Below are 22,187 nucleotides of genomic sequence, written 5' to 3' on the forward strand. Positions count from 1 at the left end.
AAAAAGCACAGCAAGAAGGTACAGGGGAGATCAAAACCAGCACAAACTGACACAGTTTCTATCTCTAAAGATAATATCTAGTCAGACCTTATGAAACCCTGTGCATTGTTTTTCCAAACAGATGAATTCAACATTTCAATTGATTCTCTGAATTCTAGTATTAGTGACCAAGTGTTCTAGCTAACAAGAGATAACAGCATCTCTACTTCGGGACGTTAAATCTCTAAAACAGGGGGGCCAAATGCCCCATAGTGTACATGGGAATACCTTCTTCTCTAGAGGTACCAGGGATGTTGGCCATTAGAACTTGGGTACTTCCAGTATTGGCATTATTCCATATACGCTGGAAAGTACTGGCTACTTACTTTAGTCTAACAAGACTGGAACACAGAGAAAATATACTGCAGGAGGAATTTCAAGTGGAAAAATAATTTTCAGCCTCCCTCTAATATACACATAGAGTCTATTCTACCTTCAAGTGTAAGTAGAGTGATAGACATGAAACCTATGTTTTAAGAGATTAGCGTGACACACAATCTACTGGAAAGGAATGGATATGCATCATACATGTCTCCTAAAGAGTTCTGCATGTGGAGCCAGTGCCTGTGGATCAGCTTCTTTCACAAAACGCACTACTTCATCTATTGACCAGGTGGAAGGGTCCTTATTCAATATTCTTGAAGGTTCCCTTTTTAGTGAATTCAAATCCGGTCCAGTTGTGGAACTTGCAGCTTTTAATATAAAAATATTGTGAAAGGAAGAAGTATCACTTGTCTGTACAGGGATAACACATTTCATTTCAGGTAAGACACTTCAATATTAACTTTTGGCTTTTATTATGCATTCTTTGCAATATATTAAAATGAAAGATGCTTTATTTTCCTTCTAATGATAGTGAATTGTTCCTTTTGTTTTTAAATGCCTTCTATAACTGCAAGTATTTACAGCAGCACAAACATTAGCACTGTGACATACCTAGAGGGATTAGTTTGACTTGTACTTGGCTCCTGGGTCCCAAGACGATATTGACTGGGAATGTGGCAAAGTCAATTTAAGCCACGCAGACAGAGGGAGCGACAGTAGGAAACCCTATCCGTGTATTTCAGCAACATGGAAATAGCTGATAAGATGCTCAAGAAGTGATATGCATATAGGCCCTGTCTGGTCTAGCTTGCTGCAGGTTCTGTAACAGCAGCAAGAGGAAGGTGCAGCAGGCAAGACCCACCTCAGCCTGCACAGCACTATTAGTTCTAACAGGCTTAAGTTCTGCATTTGCAGTTACATTAGCAAGCCTGACATGCTTGGTAACAGCACGTTTCACTCCATATGCAAGCTTTCCTATGGCAAAGAAGTTCTTTATTCATAACTTTGTATGTTAGTAAAAGCAGTTATATACTTTGGAAGGTTTTGTATAATTGCATACCTTCAATTCGCCTCTGTATTCGATTCCTACTGACTTCACAGTAACTGCTGCTCCCAGCAGAGCTCAAAGACAGACTGCGCAGGATTGGGGCTGAATTTGAGGTAGCAGTTGCTGGTTGATGGGAATTTCTGTAATATGCAGCACTTCCTGCAGTACGGTACTCTGTGGAATTTCGACAGGTTGGGCTTGACAGATTTACAGAATTAAGTGCAGAATCCATAGAGTCCTCAGAAAATCGGTGTTCTTTGGAAGTGCTGTTTTCCTCTATAGGCAAAGTTTCTGCTACACAAAAAGCAAGTATCAATATGTTCAAAGTGATGGACATTATACCTTTATTATTTAAGACCTTGCTATGTTCTCTTGAAGATACTGACAGATTATAAGCTTGTTAACCAATCTCCTGGGAGGCAATCACTGCTTTTGAAAGTTTCCCCTTCTCCTTAAGTAATCAGTGGTCTCTTACTGTATTTTTAAAACTTTTTTTTTTGTAGCAAAATATTTAATATGTCAACTTTGAGACAGCCTTCATAAATCATTTCAGTTGTATTTATTGAATCCTATGAACAGGGAAGTGACAAAGGAATTTTTTTTATAAAACTGTCTAGTGTTAATACTGATAAACCAAATAATTTTAGTCAAGAATTTTCATTATTTTTAAAACATATTCTTAAAAAGCTAACCATTGATATTATGTAACAGTTATTTTGCAAGACATTTTTAATACAAATAAAAAACTCATGTTAGCTAATAATTGTTTAAATTGTTCTAAACAGTAGAGGGAGGCACTAACTTCATAAACAAAACAAGTGGACAACTGTTATCTATGGATCCCAAAAGGTTCAGACACAGGGGCCATTGTTAAAAAGGGAAAAGGTTACAGGCAAAGCCATAGAAGGCTGTGAGTGCCCTGTACAGCACACTAATGTAACATGTTTTTGACCACAGTGCTGTACCTACAGACCCTTAGTTCTTTGCACAGGGAGGGGTCTCAGAGTCTGTAAGTGCAGACTCTGGAAAGCTAAAGGTACATGTAAGTTACTGAACATACGGAGCAAGAAAAAAAACCCCCAAAAAACATCAGATCTCATGAAGGGAGTATAACAATATTCTGGTTTTTACAACTTATCATCTAATTTCTACTCTGCAAAAGACAAACAACACCCACTCAGAAGATTTATGAATTTTTAGAGCTTATCAATACTGTTTCTAAGCCAGATTAGCAAAGTTCAGCAGGTCCTTTCCCCTGTGGCATGACACAGGAGCCAGGTTTGCTTGATTACTGAAAACTCCACTCCTGTTCAACCCAATTCAGGTCTGTTTGGAAGAAGCCTGCTATGTGAGGGGAAAAAAAAATCCCAAATAAACAAGACCACCACTCCATTCTCTATCAATCATACATACTCCTCTCTGTTTGCATCAGGCCAAGCAACAGCATGAGAATGAAGTTGGAACCATGATGTACAAATCTGTATGAAACAAATGCTGCTTTGGCAGGAGAGTTAAGAGCTGGAAAAATATAGCTAACAGGTTCACAGAAGTGTAAGCCCCACACTACCATCTTGAAAATTACTCTAGTGAAGTTATAAAACATATGCTAGTGAAGCAGCATATTCTTTGGAATAAGATCTGGTATATTCTGCGAAACAAGTTCATGAAATAAGCTTTTTACTACCCTTTTATATGAAAACTTTCAAGAACTTCTTGGGCAAATCCCGAATTAAAAATAAAGGAAGAGTATTTTCCTAAAAGAAACAGCAAGCTTCTCAAGCATGCTTTCAACTTGGTTCATGAGGTCTCAGGTTCTCTGCTGAATCCTGTTTAAACGTGAAGAACTATTAAGTGTATTTTGGTCCTCAGCCAGCATAATCCTGAGAGGGAATAAAGGCATTCACAGAGCCAGCTCCCTACTTAGTGAATTCAGTAAGGTAAGATCACAGAATCACAGAATCATTTAGGTTGGAAAAGACCACTAAGATCATCAAGTCCTACCATTAACCCAGCACCACCGTGTTCACCACTAAACCAATTCCCTGAGTGCCACATCTATGTGCCTTTTAAATACCTCCAGAGATGGTGACACAGCCCAATGCAGCCTGTTCTGATGCTTGACAACCCTTTTGGTGAAGAAACTTTTCCTAATATTCAATCTAAACTCTCCCATGTGCAACTTGAGGCCATTTCATCTCATCCTCTCTCTTGTTACCTGGGAGAAGATAGCACTCCCCACCCCCCTACAACCTTCTTTCATATAGCTGTAGAGAGCAAAAAGGCAGAAGGGGCTCAGTGAGCACTTCCACCAGCTCCCTCAGTACCCTGGGTAGATCCCACATGGCCCCATAGGTTTGTGCATGCCTTCAGTGGTGTATCAGGTCCTGACCTCAGTCCAATTTCCCCTGGGATTATAGAACCATAGAATTGTTTAGGTTGAAACTGTTTAGGTTGAATCACAGAATTGTTTAGGTTGTCGCTGTCTTACAGCTCATGAAGGTTGTCCAGCTGTCTTCCAGGAGGCTGGGTACATGGAGAACAACTGCTCTTATTATTAAAGACCAAGGCAAAGGAGGCATGAAGTACTTTAGCCTTTTCCTCAACCTTTGTCACTTTGTTTCCCTCCACATACAATAAAGGCTGGAGATTCCCCTTAGCCCTCCTTTGATTGATGAGAAAAATAAGAAAAAAATTTTCTTGTCTTTTACAGCAGTAGCCAGGTGAAGTTTTATCTGGGCTTTGCCCCTTCTAATTTTCTCCTTGAATAACCTCACAGCATCCTTGTAGTCCTTCTAACTTTCCTGTCCCTTCTTCCACAGGTCATAAACTCTCCTTTTTTTCCTGAGTTCACGCCAAAGCTCTATGTTCAGCCAGGCCAGTCTTTTTCCAGCATTTGTCTTCCAGCATTTGGAGACAGCCTGCTCCTGCACCTTTAAGATTTCCATCTTAAAGAGTGCCCAGCCTTCCTGGACTCCTTATCTAAGAGACAGTGTAACATCATTTACTAAATTCAACAGTCATTGAATAAAAAAGTTCTTATGGACACAAGTCCTTCTCTTTCATATAAATAATTCTAAAATAACCACTGCAAAACTTTATAGTTTGTCAAACTTCAATCACAAAAGCAAAGAAGAAGTTACTAAGATTTTCAAAGAAAACAAACAGGAAAATTAACTCATATTTCTCAGAAGTAGTTCCAGCAACTTATAAAAATTAGAAACAAAAGCTATCATTCTATAGAATTTCAGAAAGATTTTAAGAGCTGTAGTCAATGATGAGCACTATAAAATTAAAAGCTAGCCAACCAAGGGAAAATTAGAGCTGTGGAGAATGAAATCACTAACAGAAATCTCAGTCCAAAGCCAAAAGGTAGAGGTGATACTTTAAACAATTACAGCAAAACTATTTTTGTAGCTTTCATAGTAAACAACCAGGAGTCCAAACATAAGATTTTTTTTGAGAAATAATTGTTTCACATAATCTTTCTCAAGATTTCTGAAGACAAAAAAGATTTTAAAAATTGACTGTATTACAGAAGAATTTAATTGTATTTATTTCAATTATATCCCAGATTTCTTTCTGATGTTTTATACCCTAAAGTAAACAATAATAAATAGGTTTGGGAAAGATCAACTCTGCTTTTTTGCCCTAAGATACTCGCATTTGAATTTATCTTACTGTAAACTCTCACATACACAAGGTGGAAAAGGTGGCATATTTCCCATCATTTTTTAGGGAAGGTGTTCGGCAACTATAACGTCCAATCCACCTTCTGTTCCATCCATCTAGCTGCTCTACAAACATCCAGCAAATGGAGCTTTGCAATCCACGGAGTGACACATTCCTCCTACCTCGACGTTTTGAGCAGTTGTGAATAACAGTGCTAGAGAAAGAGGTGGGAGGTTCCACTGCAGAATGCCTGATCTCTGCACAGATTAATAAAAGGCCAATAAGAGGCCTTATGTTTCAAATGTAAGGATGACAGTATACTGTTTAAGCACTGAAGGCCTTAGCAGGAATTGGATGTCTTGTTTTCTCGAAGTTCTTCTGGGAATTAGAAGCCAGTTGTTCTGTCTCATACACAACAAAATGATGTAATCAGATACAGTAGTAAGAACACTCTGTTTTCAGGGGTAGGGAGTCTGAGTTATTCCCCACTCCCTCCTCCTTTATCTTTCATAACTTAAAGAAGAAATTGTTAGGGAGCAAGAAAGGCAGTAAAGTCTGCAAAACATATCCCTGAGTAGATCAGAAGGAAAACGAGCTGTTTGAAAGACCCGTTTCCCACAATTATTCCATTTCACCTTCAAATGATATTTCAAAACAACTATTTTAAGACAACATCAATGGAACAAGAACTTTTTGGGGGCAGATCTTTCTTGCTAACCAACCCATGACTGACCGCTATAAAATTGCCTCCAGATTTTCAGTGGAGGACATTGCCCTAATGGAAAACACACAACACTAGAGAACACTCTGCCTCTTGAAATGCAGAAAGTACAAATTCAAACTTTTGAAACCATGGAAAAACACTTATTTTAATTATTTTTTATCCAAGTAACTGCACTTTACAATGAAGTACTGATCTTAAAATGTATTTTAAAGACTTCCTCTGTAAAAGAGATCCATTACAAACAAGGATTAAGAAGCAGAATGTGCACTCATGTTTACTTTGAGAAAGATTTCTAGCAAGATAATGTAGATCTACTTAACCATTTGTTTTGCTCCAAATGAAACAACTTCATTTGAGCATAATTAAGTGCTTCACACTTATTATGTTACCTACCAGAAATACCTGACTTAGGTGTACAATGTATCTCTGGAATTAAGCCAGTGCTTCTTTCGGAAAGACACAGAAATCGATAATCAATGCAGAACTGTATATAATAACAGCTGCAGGAAATACGAATATGTGAATATGCTACATATATACAAAATAATAAGAGGTACCATTTTAAATAAGCTATCATTTGGAACATTTTAATTTTATATACTTTTCTGCTTTAACAGAAGAGATTATTCTGCCCCCACTCATGCTGATAGATACAAAATCACTTCAGGATCACATAAAAAAAGGGGAAAAAAAAGAAAAAAAAAAGGAAAAAACCTTATCCCCATCATATTTCAAAAAACGATGTGCAAATATCTTGTAGTAAGAGAAAGTATGTATCAGATGGGATGAGTCAATATCATCAATTTACCACGGCTGAACGAGTTAAGTAGCAAATACAGAGTAAAAAAGCATTTTGCTGTGTCTCTCTCCCTGAGGTTTAAACCTAGAGGCTTTACTTCACATCCGAGGCAGACTAAAACTAGACATATGCTCAGTTACTGCAGCTGAATTGCAGCACAGGTAAAAAGTGCTATTTATTAGTGAACAACATCAATCTAACAGTCAGCTGCCACAGGAAGACTACACCACTACCCTGGCCACGGCTGCCTTGGATTCAACCCTTCCCTGTGCTCACCAGAGTCCACAATGAGTCACTCCAGAGAAGTAAACTGCAAGATTGAACCAGAATGTTTTTTGTGCTTTTGTTACACGGTTCAGCTCACTAATCAGCCAGAGAGAGGGAGTAGGGGTGGGCTAGGACTCAATGCGGGGACAAGAAGGCAAGGAAAGCAGGAGCAGCACAACTTTCACAGGCAGACAGCCATAAACTCTGCTAAATTGTATCATCAAGCTGCACCCTTACTCACTTAATGACCCCTGCCTAGAGTTAAAGAGTTGCTTCCAATTTATCTCCTAACCCATTTCAAGGCAATTGGTTTTCAGCCATACACGAAGCAGGAGGCTTCATCTGTCACCTCCATGCCTGAGCCCCTTCACAGAAAAGGCTGCGGGTTTAGGAGAAGCACTGCTGTGACTTGCAGTAGATCTTCCCTAAGTGCAAAATCTGTGCCAGTGATCAATAATTAACATACTTTCACCCTGACCTGTCAAAGGCTAGAGACAAACCAGACACATATGTTGTACTCAGTCCTTTTTGACTGGAAATACTGAAACCATAAATAATCCTCATATATAATCCCGACATAATGTAATTACCTTCAGATGGATGAGCATCCTTTCTGGGAAGTTTAGGGGAAAGAGGAGCAGTATATGGTGGAGAGTCCTGAGAGTATCGTTTAGCATTTCTGTTTTCAGGTACTTCTTCTTTGGCTGTGAAGAGGAAAGTCACCATGTATTATTCCAGCATAAAGCTGCTCATGGGCAAAGTCCAGGGACAAACATCAGCCACTCACCAGGTTACAGCTCAGTTTCTTGTGTCACACAGCCTCAGTCATTTCAATACGAGCTTTCTAAGCTGAATTACCCTGACCCTGCCTATTTATTTTTCTGAAAAGAGTTAAAACTAATGACTTGCACATGACAGATAGGATTATAAATTTAATTCCTCCATTGGAAAGATGAAAAAACCCATATTTTCTAAAGCAGCACCCAGAAAACAGACTCAACTACCAGACAGCTGAGAGGAAGCTTCACTCCCAATACGAATCTCCTGAAATTGCCCTGACAACAAGGCCATCTCAGCTACAGCTCCTGGTGAATCTTGACCCGGGACTTGTAATACCACATCCTGCAAACAATCTGTTGGGAGATGTTGGGCAAGTCATTTCCTCTCCCCTTCACTCTATGTTCCTGGAGCAGCAAAGATACTGGACTCATGGAAAATTTCACAAGCAGCCACCCGCAAAATCCACCTTTTCTACTAAGAAGACTGGACTGTACATAGCAGAATGTAAAATTTTTGGAGTCACCACTAAGTAAGGTGAATAAACAAAAAAGAAAGGACCTTTTGCTAATGTTGGAAGGGTTAGACTGAATTGCCTTTCAGGGCAAGCCCCTTCTTGTAGGCAGCAAGTATCTTTCAGTAAATTTATTTTATGATCCAAAAATAATTTTTAACAAATAAAATGTGAAGTTTTGAGCTTGTCTTTTTAATGGTATCACAGTGGTAAAGTACATATGTTTTCTGGCTTGCGTACAAGGAGGAGTTCGCTGAACAAAATTATTTATGCCCATGTGGTATAAGCTATCCCTTCTGTCAAAGCACTACCACAGTGGAACCAATCCACTAAGAACTGAAGTGTATTAATTTCAAGCCATTCACATCCTAGAAAGACTAAAAATTTACATTTCATAATTTCACCACATTTCTCAAAAATACCAGCACTTGAAAGTAGCAAGTGATTAACAATACCTGGCTTGTTCCTATCATACTCCATAGGACTATGTGCACATCCCATGTAAGGGCTGAAAGGCTGGCTACTGAAGAGATTATCACACTGCAAGCTGTGGCAGAGCTTCTCCAAGAAGCGCAGGACAAATGATGCACTGTTTACAGAAGGGAGATTGATGGCATGCTTTTCCCCATCAAAGGAAGCTGTGAATAAGAAGATTACATCACACATCATGAAGTATAGTAAAATACCATCATTAACTTAAAGGAGAAGACATTCAGATTTGATTTAAACCACACAAGACACGAGAGGAGTAAATAATCATTCCAATAGTTTAAAAAATTCACATCCAAAGGACTGTGTTTACCTTCCATTGGATCCATGTCAGTTTAAATTTGCTCTATAGGAACCGGTTTTAATAAAATAATTTGGGATTCACACTAGTATAACAAAACTTGCAGCTATTTCCTCACCACCAAAACCTTGTGTAATTTCTGCTACTTGCTTATAAAACAGTAAGCTTTCCACCACCTATTTGCAGGAGATAGCACACAAAAGAACCTTTAAAATACTTGCTTAAAAAAAAATAAGCCCAAACAATTATTTTTTTTTAAAGAAGGAATGAAACAAACAATTTTAACATCTTTTTTCTCGGTGTTTAACTGAAGGGAGCATACTTGTGGTAATGTGCTGGCATCCATTACCATTGAAATTTGCCATTTATTTTATCACTAGAGAAATCTATACTGCTGTCAGCACTACAGTGGTCAAGCTCTCACTTATTTCAACAAAAGCTAGGTGGCAGAGACACCACAACAGCCACAAAAGAATCTGTAGTCTTTTAAACTGAGTGATTACAAAGAGCCCGGACATGTGCCTTGTGCTTTTTCCTGGCTGATCTCCTTCCCTGCTCCTCAAACACAATGTGGCAGCTGATATTTTTCCTTTTTTTGTGCAAATTAGTAAGGTTTTGAAAAGGCTCAATACTACCAATATATGGATAAATAATTAGCATTACATCAGCTGAAACTTTTAGTTACTTCTGATTAGAAAGACTTTACAACAAAGCATGAACAAACTTGTAACTTAAGCTAAGCACTGAAAAGAAGTGGCACAAACACCAGGTTTATGCATCAATTTGTCTTCTTGGTTTTCAGCCTGTCATGCAGTTTCTGTTGTTAACATAAGTTTCCAAATGATAAGCAGAGCATTAAAGGATCACATTTTGTCGGTAGCAGATGCATTAAAAAAATTTTAAAAAGCCAGAAATGACATGAAAGCCTTTATTCACAGATTTGAATTAAGGAATATTTCCATATTGTGTTGCAAAAGAGACAGATAATATACACAAAACCAAAGAAAATGCCCAAGCCTAGCATATTTTAGGCTTCCTTAGGAAATCCGAAGTGTCAATTACACTGTTGATGCAAGGAAGCTTCTGATTAGAGTTAATGCAAGTTAACCAGCTAGCATCAACAATAACGTGCTCCCTCTCCCATCTGCTTTCATGACAGACTGACCAATGCAAGTGCTTGAAGTTTAAGAGTCAGTACTACAGGACAAAAGTGTTTCCATGGCCTGTTCGATTTTTCCAGGCTCCAACGTTCAAATGAAATGCTAATGATTAACAGTCCCACATGTGGCTCAGACACAAGGTCCTCTACATCCTGTTTGGGGAAGGGGTCTCCAAAGGCAAATTTTTGCTTGGAACTCAACCAGTTCTGGAGAGCAAATGGGCTGTGAGACCTAGCACAGCCTGACCTCCTGACAAATTTACTGCAAGGTAGTAGCCAGCTACAGCAGAAATTTTAAATGCTTTATAATAGCTTTATGGATCTTCCTATATGACTTTGGGGAAATGACTTATTCTATATCCCTTAATTTCTCATTTTGAAATAAGTATTAGAAAGAACAATGTTATTTAAAAGTTGTCAAGAGGATAAAGCAAGAAACAGCTGAGGCATTGTGACTCCCCAGGAGAACATTCCATGGGAAAAATCCACAAATAAATATTCAGTGCAAACACAGCTCCCCTGTAGTCTGAACATCTAAGGGCAAACAGAAAAACTCCAACCAAGGGTGTGTGATCTAGACCCATAGGCTCAACTGTCTGCTCTGCTTGGGGACAATATGAGCATCTTTCTTCCCAGACAAATGCTAGGGGAAAAAAATTAAAAGGAGTGCTTCTGAGGTGCAATAACCTCAACCTTTAGTGATATATAAACAGGGACTGGAGCTTGCGTGTGCAATCCCAGCCCCCAAGAGTCATACTCATTTCTTTACCTTCCATTGGGTGTGTTATAAATACCAGGTTCAAGCCAGGAGAAAGATTGAGAGCTAAACTATCAAAAAATGTGTTTTTCTGATAGTGAGGAAACTTATCCAAGAATCTGATTTTTATTCTCTCTTGAGAAAATTTATCTGAGCCTCAATCTATTGCATCCCACCAAGCACCACAGTGTCTGTACTACAGGGAGAAAAAAGGGGCTGACACCACCACCATAATGGGCTTGCTAATCAAGCTTTTAATTTCCTTTCAGTTATATTTGCCTGAATTGAAACCTTATGCATCAAGCAAAAATGAAAGGGTTTGTGCCTTCGTTTGAGTAAGAAAAGATGGAAAAATCCTAAATTCAATTTTATTCAAAACAATTATTTTCCTTGGCAGCTGAACCGAAAGAACCCCCTAATTATTCCACAAATTTTAGCAAGATTATTTTATCCATGTCCTCATCAGCACAGTTTCCTCCTACAGCAGGTATAAAACTTGCCATGAAAGCATCAGTTCCCCAAAAGATTTAGATTTCTTTTCTTGTTTTCTGCTGCAACATCCTTTTTTCTTGTCAGTCTAAAAAAAACCCCAAACAAAACGTGAACAACAAACCACCCTCCAAAACCACTTTAAATCAAGAAAAGCTACAAGCAAATACTCTCACAATTTTATTCTGTAATTCCTTATTTTATTCTACTGTTGCTTTCCTCTTCTTCCTTGCTGTTCATGTACACAGATATCTGCAATGTGCTACATTAATCTAAGTCATATTTTGTGGTTCACAAAATATATCATACACAAACTTTTGATACAGTAACAGGGAGTGTTTGCTCACCTGCTTCTCAGCAACCTGTTTGACAAACCAATGAGAAGGCAAGAGTTCAAGAACACCAGAAACCCCCTGGGATCTTGTGGCTCGCTATCACCTGGACCAGGACTCTACTTCAGGAGCAGTCTACATCACCAGGTTCCTCAAATACAGGGCTACAGAGCTGATTTCTCTGAATATAGGCCTTGGGGTGAAGCCAGATGCAGAACAATACTTCCTTTTTGTACAGAATTTTTGAATGTAAACAAACCACAACTTCGTGAGAAATCTGAAATTTCTTTCTGCTCTTTGAAATAATTATTTTCAACTACTCAGTCACAGCCCAGAGTCACCACTGGCCTATGATTTAGTCCTTCGTGATAAACAATCACAAACAGAACACTGGCAGTGAAGATCTCGGTGCATTTTACTGTAGAAAATCGACTTGTCTGAATTAGGTACAACAGGGAGTTAATAATATAAAAAACTTTCATGCGTATTGCAAAAATAAAGCAGTATCAGTTTCAAAACCACACATACAATGCCATTAAGTCTTTACTACACAGCTGAGAAGCAGCATCCATTTTGTGAACAAACTCATGGGGATGCCTAAGCAAGATTACTGTAGTTCTGCTGTACACAGGTTGGGGTGCTGCTTTTTAAATATTGTTACGCAGCAACATCTTTATGAGTATTTAATTGAACCTCTATTCCACTAATCATCTTTCACATCTGGTGTTAATCTAAAGATATTAAAGTAATACAAAGTCTTTTTATCACCAGTGATGGAATTATGAATTGATGTGCTAACTGCTATATAGAATATTTCCTAGCCTAGAAGGAAAAAGTGTCAAGAACAGCTATTCAGTTTGAGAGATAAAGATAATTTATCTACAGACCTGTCATCAAAATGTAATAGAAATAAACCTATTCCATATTAGGGGACATAGGTGGATGAAGATCCTGCTACAGTTCTGGGGAAGGGGGTAAGAGAAGCAGCAGCAACTTGAACATGCGGAATCACTTGCCTGGAAGCTAAACAGATTAGTTTGAGACTTGTCACCCACTTTGTTAATGCATTAAGAACACAAACACCAAGTATGGATAAGATTATGCAAATGACTTGAATTAATAAAGCTGATTACTTCACTTGTACTGAGTTTACTTGACCAATGTCTGGCTACTAAATGAGGTGCACAAGCTCTGCTTAGTATAAGAACCTAACTGTGCATACGGAATTTAACACTGCTATTGCTAAATTCTAATTTAAAGAATTGTTCAAATCACTCTGAACCCAGAGTGAGAGAGATCACTCACCACCAGTAGTGAGGGAGTTCACAAGTATATGTTCTTGCCTGTGTTTACATAGTTACAAAAGTGATATAAATTCATTGCAGTTCTTCAGTTCTTCTGCCCTACCTCAAGTTCACAACCGAGTGAAGAAACAGAAGAAACCAAGCATCTTCACATACCAGTTATCATTTCCCCTCCGTGATGGCCAGATTTCAGAAATCCAAAGACTGTTTTGGCTTGATAGGCACAATCCACACAAGCCTGTACAGCCTGTTGAAGCACCACATTGACAGGACCTGGTCCAAAGTGGTCTGGAAGCTGCTGAACCTTCTTCTTATCCAGGTGAGGCCCAGAATTTCCATGTTTGTTGACATAAACACACACTGAAAAGGTACAAGCCATATTTACTGCCAAGAAACCAAGACACGTTTTCAAGTTAGAACTGCAAAGTGTCATTTTAGTTTTAATCTTGAGGAAAAGATGTGCTGGTCAACTCAAGAAGCTGAACATGCACACGTGCTTTCAGAGCATGCAGAAAGTGCTCTTCCACCAAGGTTCTCCTGCCTGAGTCCTAAACCCACTTTTTCTTCCTGTTCTCTGAAGCCCTTCTCTACCTCACTAATGTAACAAGACTTGTATTTTGATATCTCTGCTCCTACACTAGTTCCAATAAAGTACGAATTACTGGCAGGTACTCTAAACAACTAAGACAATTCTAAAAAGCTGGTCTTACCAAGTTACTGCCTAAATCTTTTCCTGTTTAAGAAGCTGCAACAAAGAGAACCCTATGTTATATACCTACCACTGATGCTTGTTCTGAAGCACCCATATGACACTAACATATACATGCACACAGGGCCATTATACACACACAATGGCTACTGAAGGCCTGTACCTTCAGAAGATCCAAACCTCTCGCATGTGATTCCCACACTGCAACGTGGCCTTCTCTGCTAAATAAAATAAACACTTATCTAGAAACACTGTAAGCTTAGCACAAAAAAACCATACAGGACTTTTGAAAAAATACTTTTTAAAGAGACAATGTGAAATTGTCTTCCAAAGAGACTTCCAAGGCAGAAAAACATGGGAAAAAGATGTAACTGATGATTTTTTTTTCTTGTTCAACTTCGCTATCATATGCCAAAAAAAGGTACCCAAGACATTATTACAGCTTAATAAAGAAATGTGCCTCTGTGGTGATTAAACAATCTAAACATTCTATTACACAAAAGACTGACATTTTCTGAACTGTAGTATGACTTGCGCTTAGATAAAAACCAGGACTTTTAAAACTGAAGTATTTCCACAAGAGTCCTCATGCATATCTGTTTACTCTCTGATGTGTGCAAATTGGAGGAAACCTATTTGTACAAATAATCAAAGCTACGAATCAACAAAAATAGTTTCTACAGCATCTTCTGTCTGGGCTCATCAACAACAACTGCCTTCCAAAAGGTTTATTTTCCTAGGAAAAAAGTACATGTTTTCCCCTCATCCATGACTGAAATTGGGAATGAGAAGAGCCTGACAACTTCAATTGTAAAAACAGGTTTTAAATGTAAAAAGGCATCCCAAACAAAATTAGCATAATTTATGGAGTTTTTAGGAAGATCTGAGATTTCAGGTGACAACACACAAATTGTTTCACTACAGAGTTACCAGTTCCTCAATGGGTTAGTTCATTTACTAACTTATTTCTTTTCTGCCAACTCTTTTCAAGATGCATTTCATTACATTTAAAAGAAAAAAAAAGCAAACATGAGGAAAGAGGAACATATTCCCTCTGATTGCCTTTACTGGGTTTTAACAGAGTTGTTTCTTTTCATGTAAGGGTATACAAAGATAAAATCTCCATTTTGTTATATTACAGTACAGCCTGCATGATATCAGAATACCATAGCTACATCTATTCCCATTTCATACATTAGGCAGTGGGACAGACATGAAAGAACTGTACAATTTCCTTCTTCAGACAGGAACAAACTGCCAGGTCTAGCAGATCTATCAAAAGCCCCTGTGCCCCAGCACTTATTGCTGTAATGCATGCATCAAAATACTAGTTCTGCAAACTAACTCTGGTTCCTACAAATATCTTTAAAAAAATAAAGTAGCTGGAAAACAATTTAGTAATAAGTTTGCAGCACATTTGCCATAAAATGACACTATTATTCTCCTTGATATGGAAGCCATTTCAAACATTTTTTTCTTTGTCTTTTACCTGTGGATATAACTGCTGCAGTTGCACCAGACAAACTAAATCCATCTTTATGTATCTGTGTAGTGCCATTGTCCCCCTCAGGAGATGACTGAGGAGAAGGAGATGCGGGAGTCGGTTTTTCTGGCAAGACTTTTTTCTGTTTAGAGAAAAAAAAACAAAGTCAAAATGTTTAATGTTTTTTAAGGAGTCTGCAAAACCTTTCTGCTATCAGTTACCATCTTAATGAATCTGTGTGGTTCCTTATTACACAAGTATCACACACAGGAAAGAAGGTAAAGTTGTGGAAAGGAAGATCAGAAACTGTCAGTTTGCATTTACAGCTACTTTAGTAACACAGTGAAAGATAAATGACTTATAAAGGAACCCATCTTTACCTAAAAAGTGGGAAAAGAGCAAGCTTTCTATACAAATTAATGAACTCTTCTAAGTGTTACAAAGCACAGAAGAGATGTTTTGGATTATTTTCCTGTCCATGCCCTTCCAATCACCTGGGTTTATCACAACTCAAGTAAGTTAGTTGGGCTGTGTATATACTGCCATAAAAGACCTGAGTCACATCCGAACAGAACCTCACAGTGCACCTCTATTATCCCTCAACTTGTTTTGAAGGAGCTGGAATTCTCAAGTAACCACTTGCAGGAACTGGTGCTTCATGAAAGATATCAAATAAACCTGTCATTACAATCCAGTCATGTTGTTGCCAAAACCTTTCTCTTTCCCAAACCAAACTTATTTGAAGCTTATCATATGACAGACAACCACAGTTTGCAGCACAGAGATTTCGAAATTGGTCAGTGTGCATTATCTTTTCCACCTGAGAAAAGGAGAATTTTTTTGTAATTTGGTTTGGACTGGGCTTTAGAAAAGAGATGTGCACAAGAAAGACCTTTTTAATGTGGTTTGACATACTATGAAAATACATGAAAATTAAAGAAAGAATAAATTAGAGTTGATCACTTCTCCCTTCACTACTTATTCTCACACGAGAACAGATAAAATTCTCATTCTCTCACCTAGTAAAAATTAAGAATATCAGAGATTACTCAAGGTCTTGACACTGCTGAAGGCAGTAGAGACTTGTGGTCATGTGGTAAGGATTTGCTGTTAAAACTGATAAATAGTAAAATAAAAATGCAGTCAAGTCGCTAAGGAAGGCTAAGCCCTCTTCCATTTAGCAGTATTCATCCTTCACACTTTTAGAAGCAGCATATTTTCCAAATAATGTATTAAAAACAATGTAGAAAGCAATCAAAACATACACTTTCTAAAAAAAGCAGTGCTTAACTTCTTTACAACATCTATAAAGAATAAATTAACTTCCTTCTGAAATCCAGGGCACTTTGAAGAAAAATTCTGGTCCCCTTACAGTTCAGAGAAGATAGGTTTCACTGGAGAAAGTCCTTAACAATATGGTACTGGTGGAATCATTATGAACATAAGGAATGGACTGCCAAGGTTTGGCATTGCATTGTGAATGAGATGAGGTGGCACACGTTAGACACAGAACCAAATAGTGATGTATTACTTGTCAGGAATTGCCTAAGTATCTTCACACTGGGTGACAGAAAGGTCTCCCTCCATCCTTAATACAGGGAACAAAAATGGACTTGGGAAGACTGAGCTTTTGATCTGAAATCTAATATTCCTGAAGGTCCCCTGGAGCAGGGGCGGCAGTTGTCCGTTACCATGCTGGAAAATATGGGTGGTCAAGTCAAGGAGAACGATGAGGAAATAGGGAAAAACATAGCCATGAAAACAAAATACAAACACTAAACTAAGAGGAACCATCCGCTCTCCATACTAACTCACAAGTGTGGCGAGGCCAGCCAGACATTTCCTACCTTCTCCCTCAGAAGAAAACACAGCACACTATACTTGCTCAGCTGAGGCTCTTATTTTGTATCCCACACTGAGGAGCAACAAGCTGTGAGCCCAAAGCCACGGTGTTTCACAAGGCAGGCCATGTTCCCAGCAGGACTCAGCACATTTCCTTGGTCTGGTTGTTGCTGGCTGGCCCCTGCCAACTCTGGCTGCCTGTAGAGAGCACTGCTCACAGTCTGGTAACACTGGGCCAACTTCACTGGCTTTACCCTGACACTTAAAAACTCTTTTTTTGTGGGGTTGAATTTAGGGCTGTTACACACACTCAGACCAAGGTGTTTCCTCAAGAAAGTCTGAAAGGAATTCTTTGCACTGTTATGCGAAGTGTACTTTTAAAATATAATGAAAGAGATGTAAAGAGGTTTCTTCTTCATTATGACAGAGTAAAAACATACAGTGCAAACCGTGAGAAACAAATGGAAAACAAAATCCATCATGCATCTCATGCTTGTAGGGAAGCTTAGAAAAAAATTTAAATAAAGGAGAAAAATGACGCAAGAGCTCAACATTCCTAGCTGTTTAATAAAAGTTAATATCTGCACAGTGATAAACATTGCAGCATAACAAACCTAAAAGGGCAAAGAAATTCAAACAACTCCACAGAGTAACAGGCATAGACCAATCTCCCTAAATACAGAGGTTTTGAACTACCACACAGCCAGCTCACACTTGAAGCACAATTATTCAGTCTAAAACCTGGAGGAGTTTTTTTTGATCAGTCTTGGGGGAGATAGAAAAAAAAAAGAAAAAAAAGCAGTTTCAAATCTCTAGGCACATACCATTTGCATATGTCCTGTGAGGTATACAGGCTGTATGGCACTCCATGTCAGATACACCCTGTCTGTGCACAATTCCCACAAAGCTGCATTTCGCCTCTTTACCCTTATGCTAACAGGCGTAATAGCCCAAAGAAAAGCTTGCACATATGTATAACATCTTGGCAATTTAACCATGTAACAAAGCAATAACAACTTTCTATGAATTCTCAAAAGGAGCTAATTTTTCAAGTTTTTAATGCAAAAGTTAATGTAGTAAAACTCCCAAATTAGATACATCAAACTTAGATTTTGCGAAACTAACTCTGTTGCCTGGTCCCACAGAGGAAATCAGCAGTGCACAGATTTCACTATGCATCTCAGAATCACTGCCCCAAGACAGGTAGTGTCAGCAGTAACCCCCATTCTCCATCAGTTCCTTCCCCAGGTACCTCACACAGATCAGGTGTCAAATGCAGTGCTCCAAGCAGACACTTTCAGACATCCAGTCTGAGCCCAGAAGCCTCTTCTAAGGGCAAGATATCTCCAACTATTGTTTCAAAAGATAGATAAAGCCTCTCGATTTCTTTTTAATGAGAGAACAAAATTCATACATGAAAGTGAGCATCCTGCCATACCTGAGTAAGACCTTAAGATTTGACAGTCCAGTGTTCAATGTTGTACTTTAAAACCTCCCCAGACTCGTGGAGAACATCCCACCCACTAGCTAATGCTGAACGGAAGCACCCTTCTCCTCTTTAATCTGTGCCTCTGTGCACTTTTATACACCAAGCAAGAGACAAACAAAATTGGAGACCAATGCCATCAGTTGCCTACCAGTTTGGGTGTCCAACTGGAAGGGGCAGGCAGCAGAGAAGACAGTGCTCAGCTTTCAATTTCTGGTCCCCAAGATCATTTCTTATCTTGTGGTCATCATTTCAACAAAGTGTTGCTTCTAGTTTTGTACTAGAGAGTTCTAGTTACACTCTAATAATGTTACTTCACTAGCACTTTACACTGATCAGCACTGTCACTGAAGGGAGAATTCCCACCTGTGCCATTACTTCACCCCTTTCCACACATCACTAGCAATAGATCCCACAGCCCACACTGATACAGAGTGAAGGAGAAAAGCCACAAAACTTCTGCTTTTTTAATCTTTGGAGGGGGGTGGGTAATGAACACAAAAAACCCCCAAACAACAGTGTCCCCCACCTCCCCACCAGTGCTAATGCAAAGGAGGAAGGAGTAAATTGCCTGAGGAAAGACATTGCAGGATTGCTACTCCTCTTTGACAGCCTGCTGTGCATGAGCAAGCCTCAGAAAATAGATCGTACTTCCACAGCAATCCAAATTGCCCGAAATCTGCCCTGCTGTGATCCTATTCTTCCTTGCAGCAGCTGTAGCACTTGTGCTTTTTTGGGGTGGAGCAGACAAAGAAGGAAATAAGAGGGACGGATGTTGTGCTAGTTGTCTACCAGTTGAGCTTCCTGAACTATCTCACTCAGACAGTTTACCCACCAGCGCTGGTACCACATGGGAGCAGGAAGTGGGGTGAGGGTACAGCAGTGCCAATGTGTACCTGATCAAACAGCTCCACTGTAGGTGAAGCTGGAGGCAGCTGCCAACACTCCAGATCTGACTCAGCTTGGCAGGGAGAAAGGCAGAAAGGCATCATGTCTTTCAGAACAGGGCAGAATTAGGCCCACACCTAGAGAAATGCTTTGCCTGAAAGAAGCTTTGCGCTTTATGCTAGTAGTATCTCCCGGATTAGGGGGTATCCATGAGATTCATTTGGCAAATCCAGCTGTATGCTTAAGAAGCCTAAATTATGCAACAAAGGCCTCACTGTTCTTTTGTTTCTAAACCCAAAACAAAACAAAAAAATTAAAAAATTACACATGCTATATATATAGTTCAGTAACAAACTAACTCAGACTAAAAAGCTTAAAGGCTTTCCTGGCTCTTGTAATTTTACTAGGAATGGCTATTTCAGAATAGCATTTTTCAACACCAACTACTCACCCATAAGTAACTTAATAATCTTGTTTGGGAATAAAATAATCCACAAACTCTTACACTGAAATATTCCAGGATAGCTATTCTAGATTTTTTTCTTGTAATCAGTTGCCGAAAACAGTAAAGCCCTGAAGGCTGAAGAGAAGACAGAAAATTTAATAATAATAATAATAATAATAATAATAATAATAATAATAATAATTTAAAAACTCACTCCAACATTTTGCAGTACAAAGTAAAGTAGTAGATAAGGACTAACCTTTTTTCCAGGTTTTAAACTTTTTTTCCTTGTTTTAAGACTTTCAGTATGAGAGGTGCTTTTTGTCAGGGGAATATTTTTAGGAGACCGGCCCTTCTTGGGAACTGCAGACTGTCCAGGGGGTTTGCCCCGACCTGGTTTCCTGCCTCGCTGTGCTGGTACTGGAGCAGATTTCTGTGGAGACTGCATTGAACGCCGGGTCACTTTGGAAGGGGAAGATTGGATTTTTGCACTGCTCTTTGTAATGGAAACTGAGGAAAAACAAAAACAAAAGGGAAGGGGGGGAAAACCTCAAAATGAACAATGGAAAGCAACTTTTCTAACAAAGGTTTAAAAAAAGAAAAGTGTACTGCACAATTTATATTGTAAAATAAATATACTTTGTATTTTGAACTTAAGTGGTTGGCATGAAACTATGTAACTCTATTGAAGCCAAAGAGAGAACTCTTTGTACCCATTCTTTTAGAGGAGCTTTCCTAAGAGAAAAACATTCAAATAAGAATTGGAAAAAAAAAAGAAAAAATAATTAATCCACTCACCTTATAAATGCTTCCTATAATTTAATTATGATATTTATAAAGTGCCATTCATCAAGAAGGCCTTCATCAAGAAGGCCACAAACTATACAGCCTGTAATGCATCCCTTTTCCTCTAAAAGCAGTTTCCACAATTACAGGACATGCCAACAACTTCCAGGGCGCTACAAAACAATTTTGAGCAGCAAAGAAAATCAGCCCACTGACAACGAAAACTGATGACAGGTAAAAAGTCATTAATAAGCATTTCTCTGAGATGCCAGTTTAGTAAGTTAAGTTCACATAACTATACCCAGATTTTTCTGCCTCAAACCATTTGGAAGAAGGACGTCCAAAAATCAAACACAAAGTATCATTTTTATTCATTCTTTACATTGAAGTGGTTTTCTCCCATGAAATGGGTGAATCTCCCATCCCAATACAAATTCAATATGGGATCCCAATAGATATCCACTTGGATATGATCCAATATGCATATGATATGACTGCACTATAATCTGGTGTGAAGCTGCAGGATGTGATCAGATTTCACTGAATTGAACTTCCTAGTTAAGAGTCTTTTCCATCCAATTCACTCTTCTCTGAAATAACAACGATGATTTTATTTTATCTATTTCCAACCCAACAGACAGATTAAAACACTAAAAGGATGCCAAACAGAACCTTCATATAAGGACATATCCTCACTGAAAAGACGTACCACACCATGCTATAGCGGTACCTGTGGCCAAAAAAAAGCAAATACTAAGTCCAGAAGGCCAACAAATATTCCATTTTGTTGACCTGCTTGCTGGCAGGCAGACAGATTTTACAAGTTGCGGAACAGGTAAGTAGAAGATGAAAATAGAAAATTTTGTGACATCAAGCCACCCTTGTTGAGAAGTATGATAAAGAAACACACAACATATTTAAGCCTTTACGCCTTAAGTTAGACGGCTTTCTAGTATCACACCGCTCCTACCACAGCCTTTTGCATCCCGCTGACGGTAAAATTCAAGTGATTTACCATAACCTTAAATACTATGAACCTAATGTGACACAACTCAGAAGTATTGCAAATTAGGGTTCAAGCAAGCTTTAAGTACGTCAGTGACCAGTGCCTGATCCAAAGCACTAATGCAGACTGGAACTGGAGCACACGGGGCTGCTACTTCTGGATTTTTGTGATTTTGGAATACGTCTTCTCCAAAAAGATTACTATGTTGAGGCTTTCCGGTAACAAAGGAAAACACAAAATAAAACACAAAGATAAATTTGAAATTAGATCTTAAGAAAATAACATATATAAAGACTGAGTAACTCTCTAAGTGATACTCAACAGTACAGCACCTAGCTTTACAACTGTTACTTTAACTCTGTATTTTTACTCAGGAGTCAACTGTTATTAAATATTTGCAATAGAAAATGTCACAGTAAGATGAAATACACACTGTGTCCAGACTTCTTATAAAATACAAGTACTCCTGACACACATTTCTAGAGCTGTAGGAACATTTACATACATTCCTATTTGCCTGATTCGGTTACTAATCTAATATTCCTAAATG

The 22,187-nt window shown here is 38.6% G+C and overlaps 1 protein-coding gene across 9 annotated transcripts in view; it reads right to left on the bottom strand.

Annotated features, from left to right (window-relative positions):
- Positions 1-22,187, bottom strand: part of SCML2 (Scm polycomb group protein like 2) — a 70,199-nt gene that overhangs the window by 2,839 nt on the left and 45,173 nt on the right. For 7 of the 9 annotated variants that reach the window (XM_027689029.1, XM_027689030.1, XM_027689031.1 and 4 more), the window contains 7 exons: positions 20,105-20,355; positions 15,191-15,326; positions 13,149-13,352; positions 8,617-8,799; positions 7,461-7,574; positions 1,424-1,705; positions 568-731 (listed from right to left, as the gene is read on the bottom strand). In XM_027689029.1, the coding sequence (XP_027544830.1) occupies positions 568-731; positions 1,424-1,705; positions 7,461-7,574; positions 8,617-8,799; positions 13,149-13,352; positions 15,191-15,326; positions 20,105-20,355 (1,334 nt within the window). The remainder of the gene's footprint in view (positions 1-567; positions 732-1,423; positions 1,706-7,460; positions 7,575-8,616; positions 8,800-13,148; positions 13,353-15,190; positions 15,327-20,104; positions 20,356-22,187) is intronic. The other 2 variants (XM_027689036.1, XM_027689034.1) reach the window with 2 other exon arrangements.

Source organism: Neopelma chrysocephalum, unplaced genomic scaffold (genome assembly GCF_003984885.1).
Source record: "Neopelma chrysocephalum unplaced genomic scaffold, ASM398488v2 Primary Assembly neopelma1_76, whole genome shotgun sequence".
Taxonomy (NCBI): domain Eukaryota; kingdom Metazoa; phylum Chordata; class Aves; order Passeriformes; family Pipridae; genus Neopelma; species Neopelma chrysocephalum.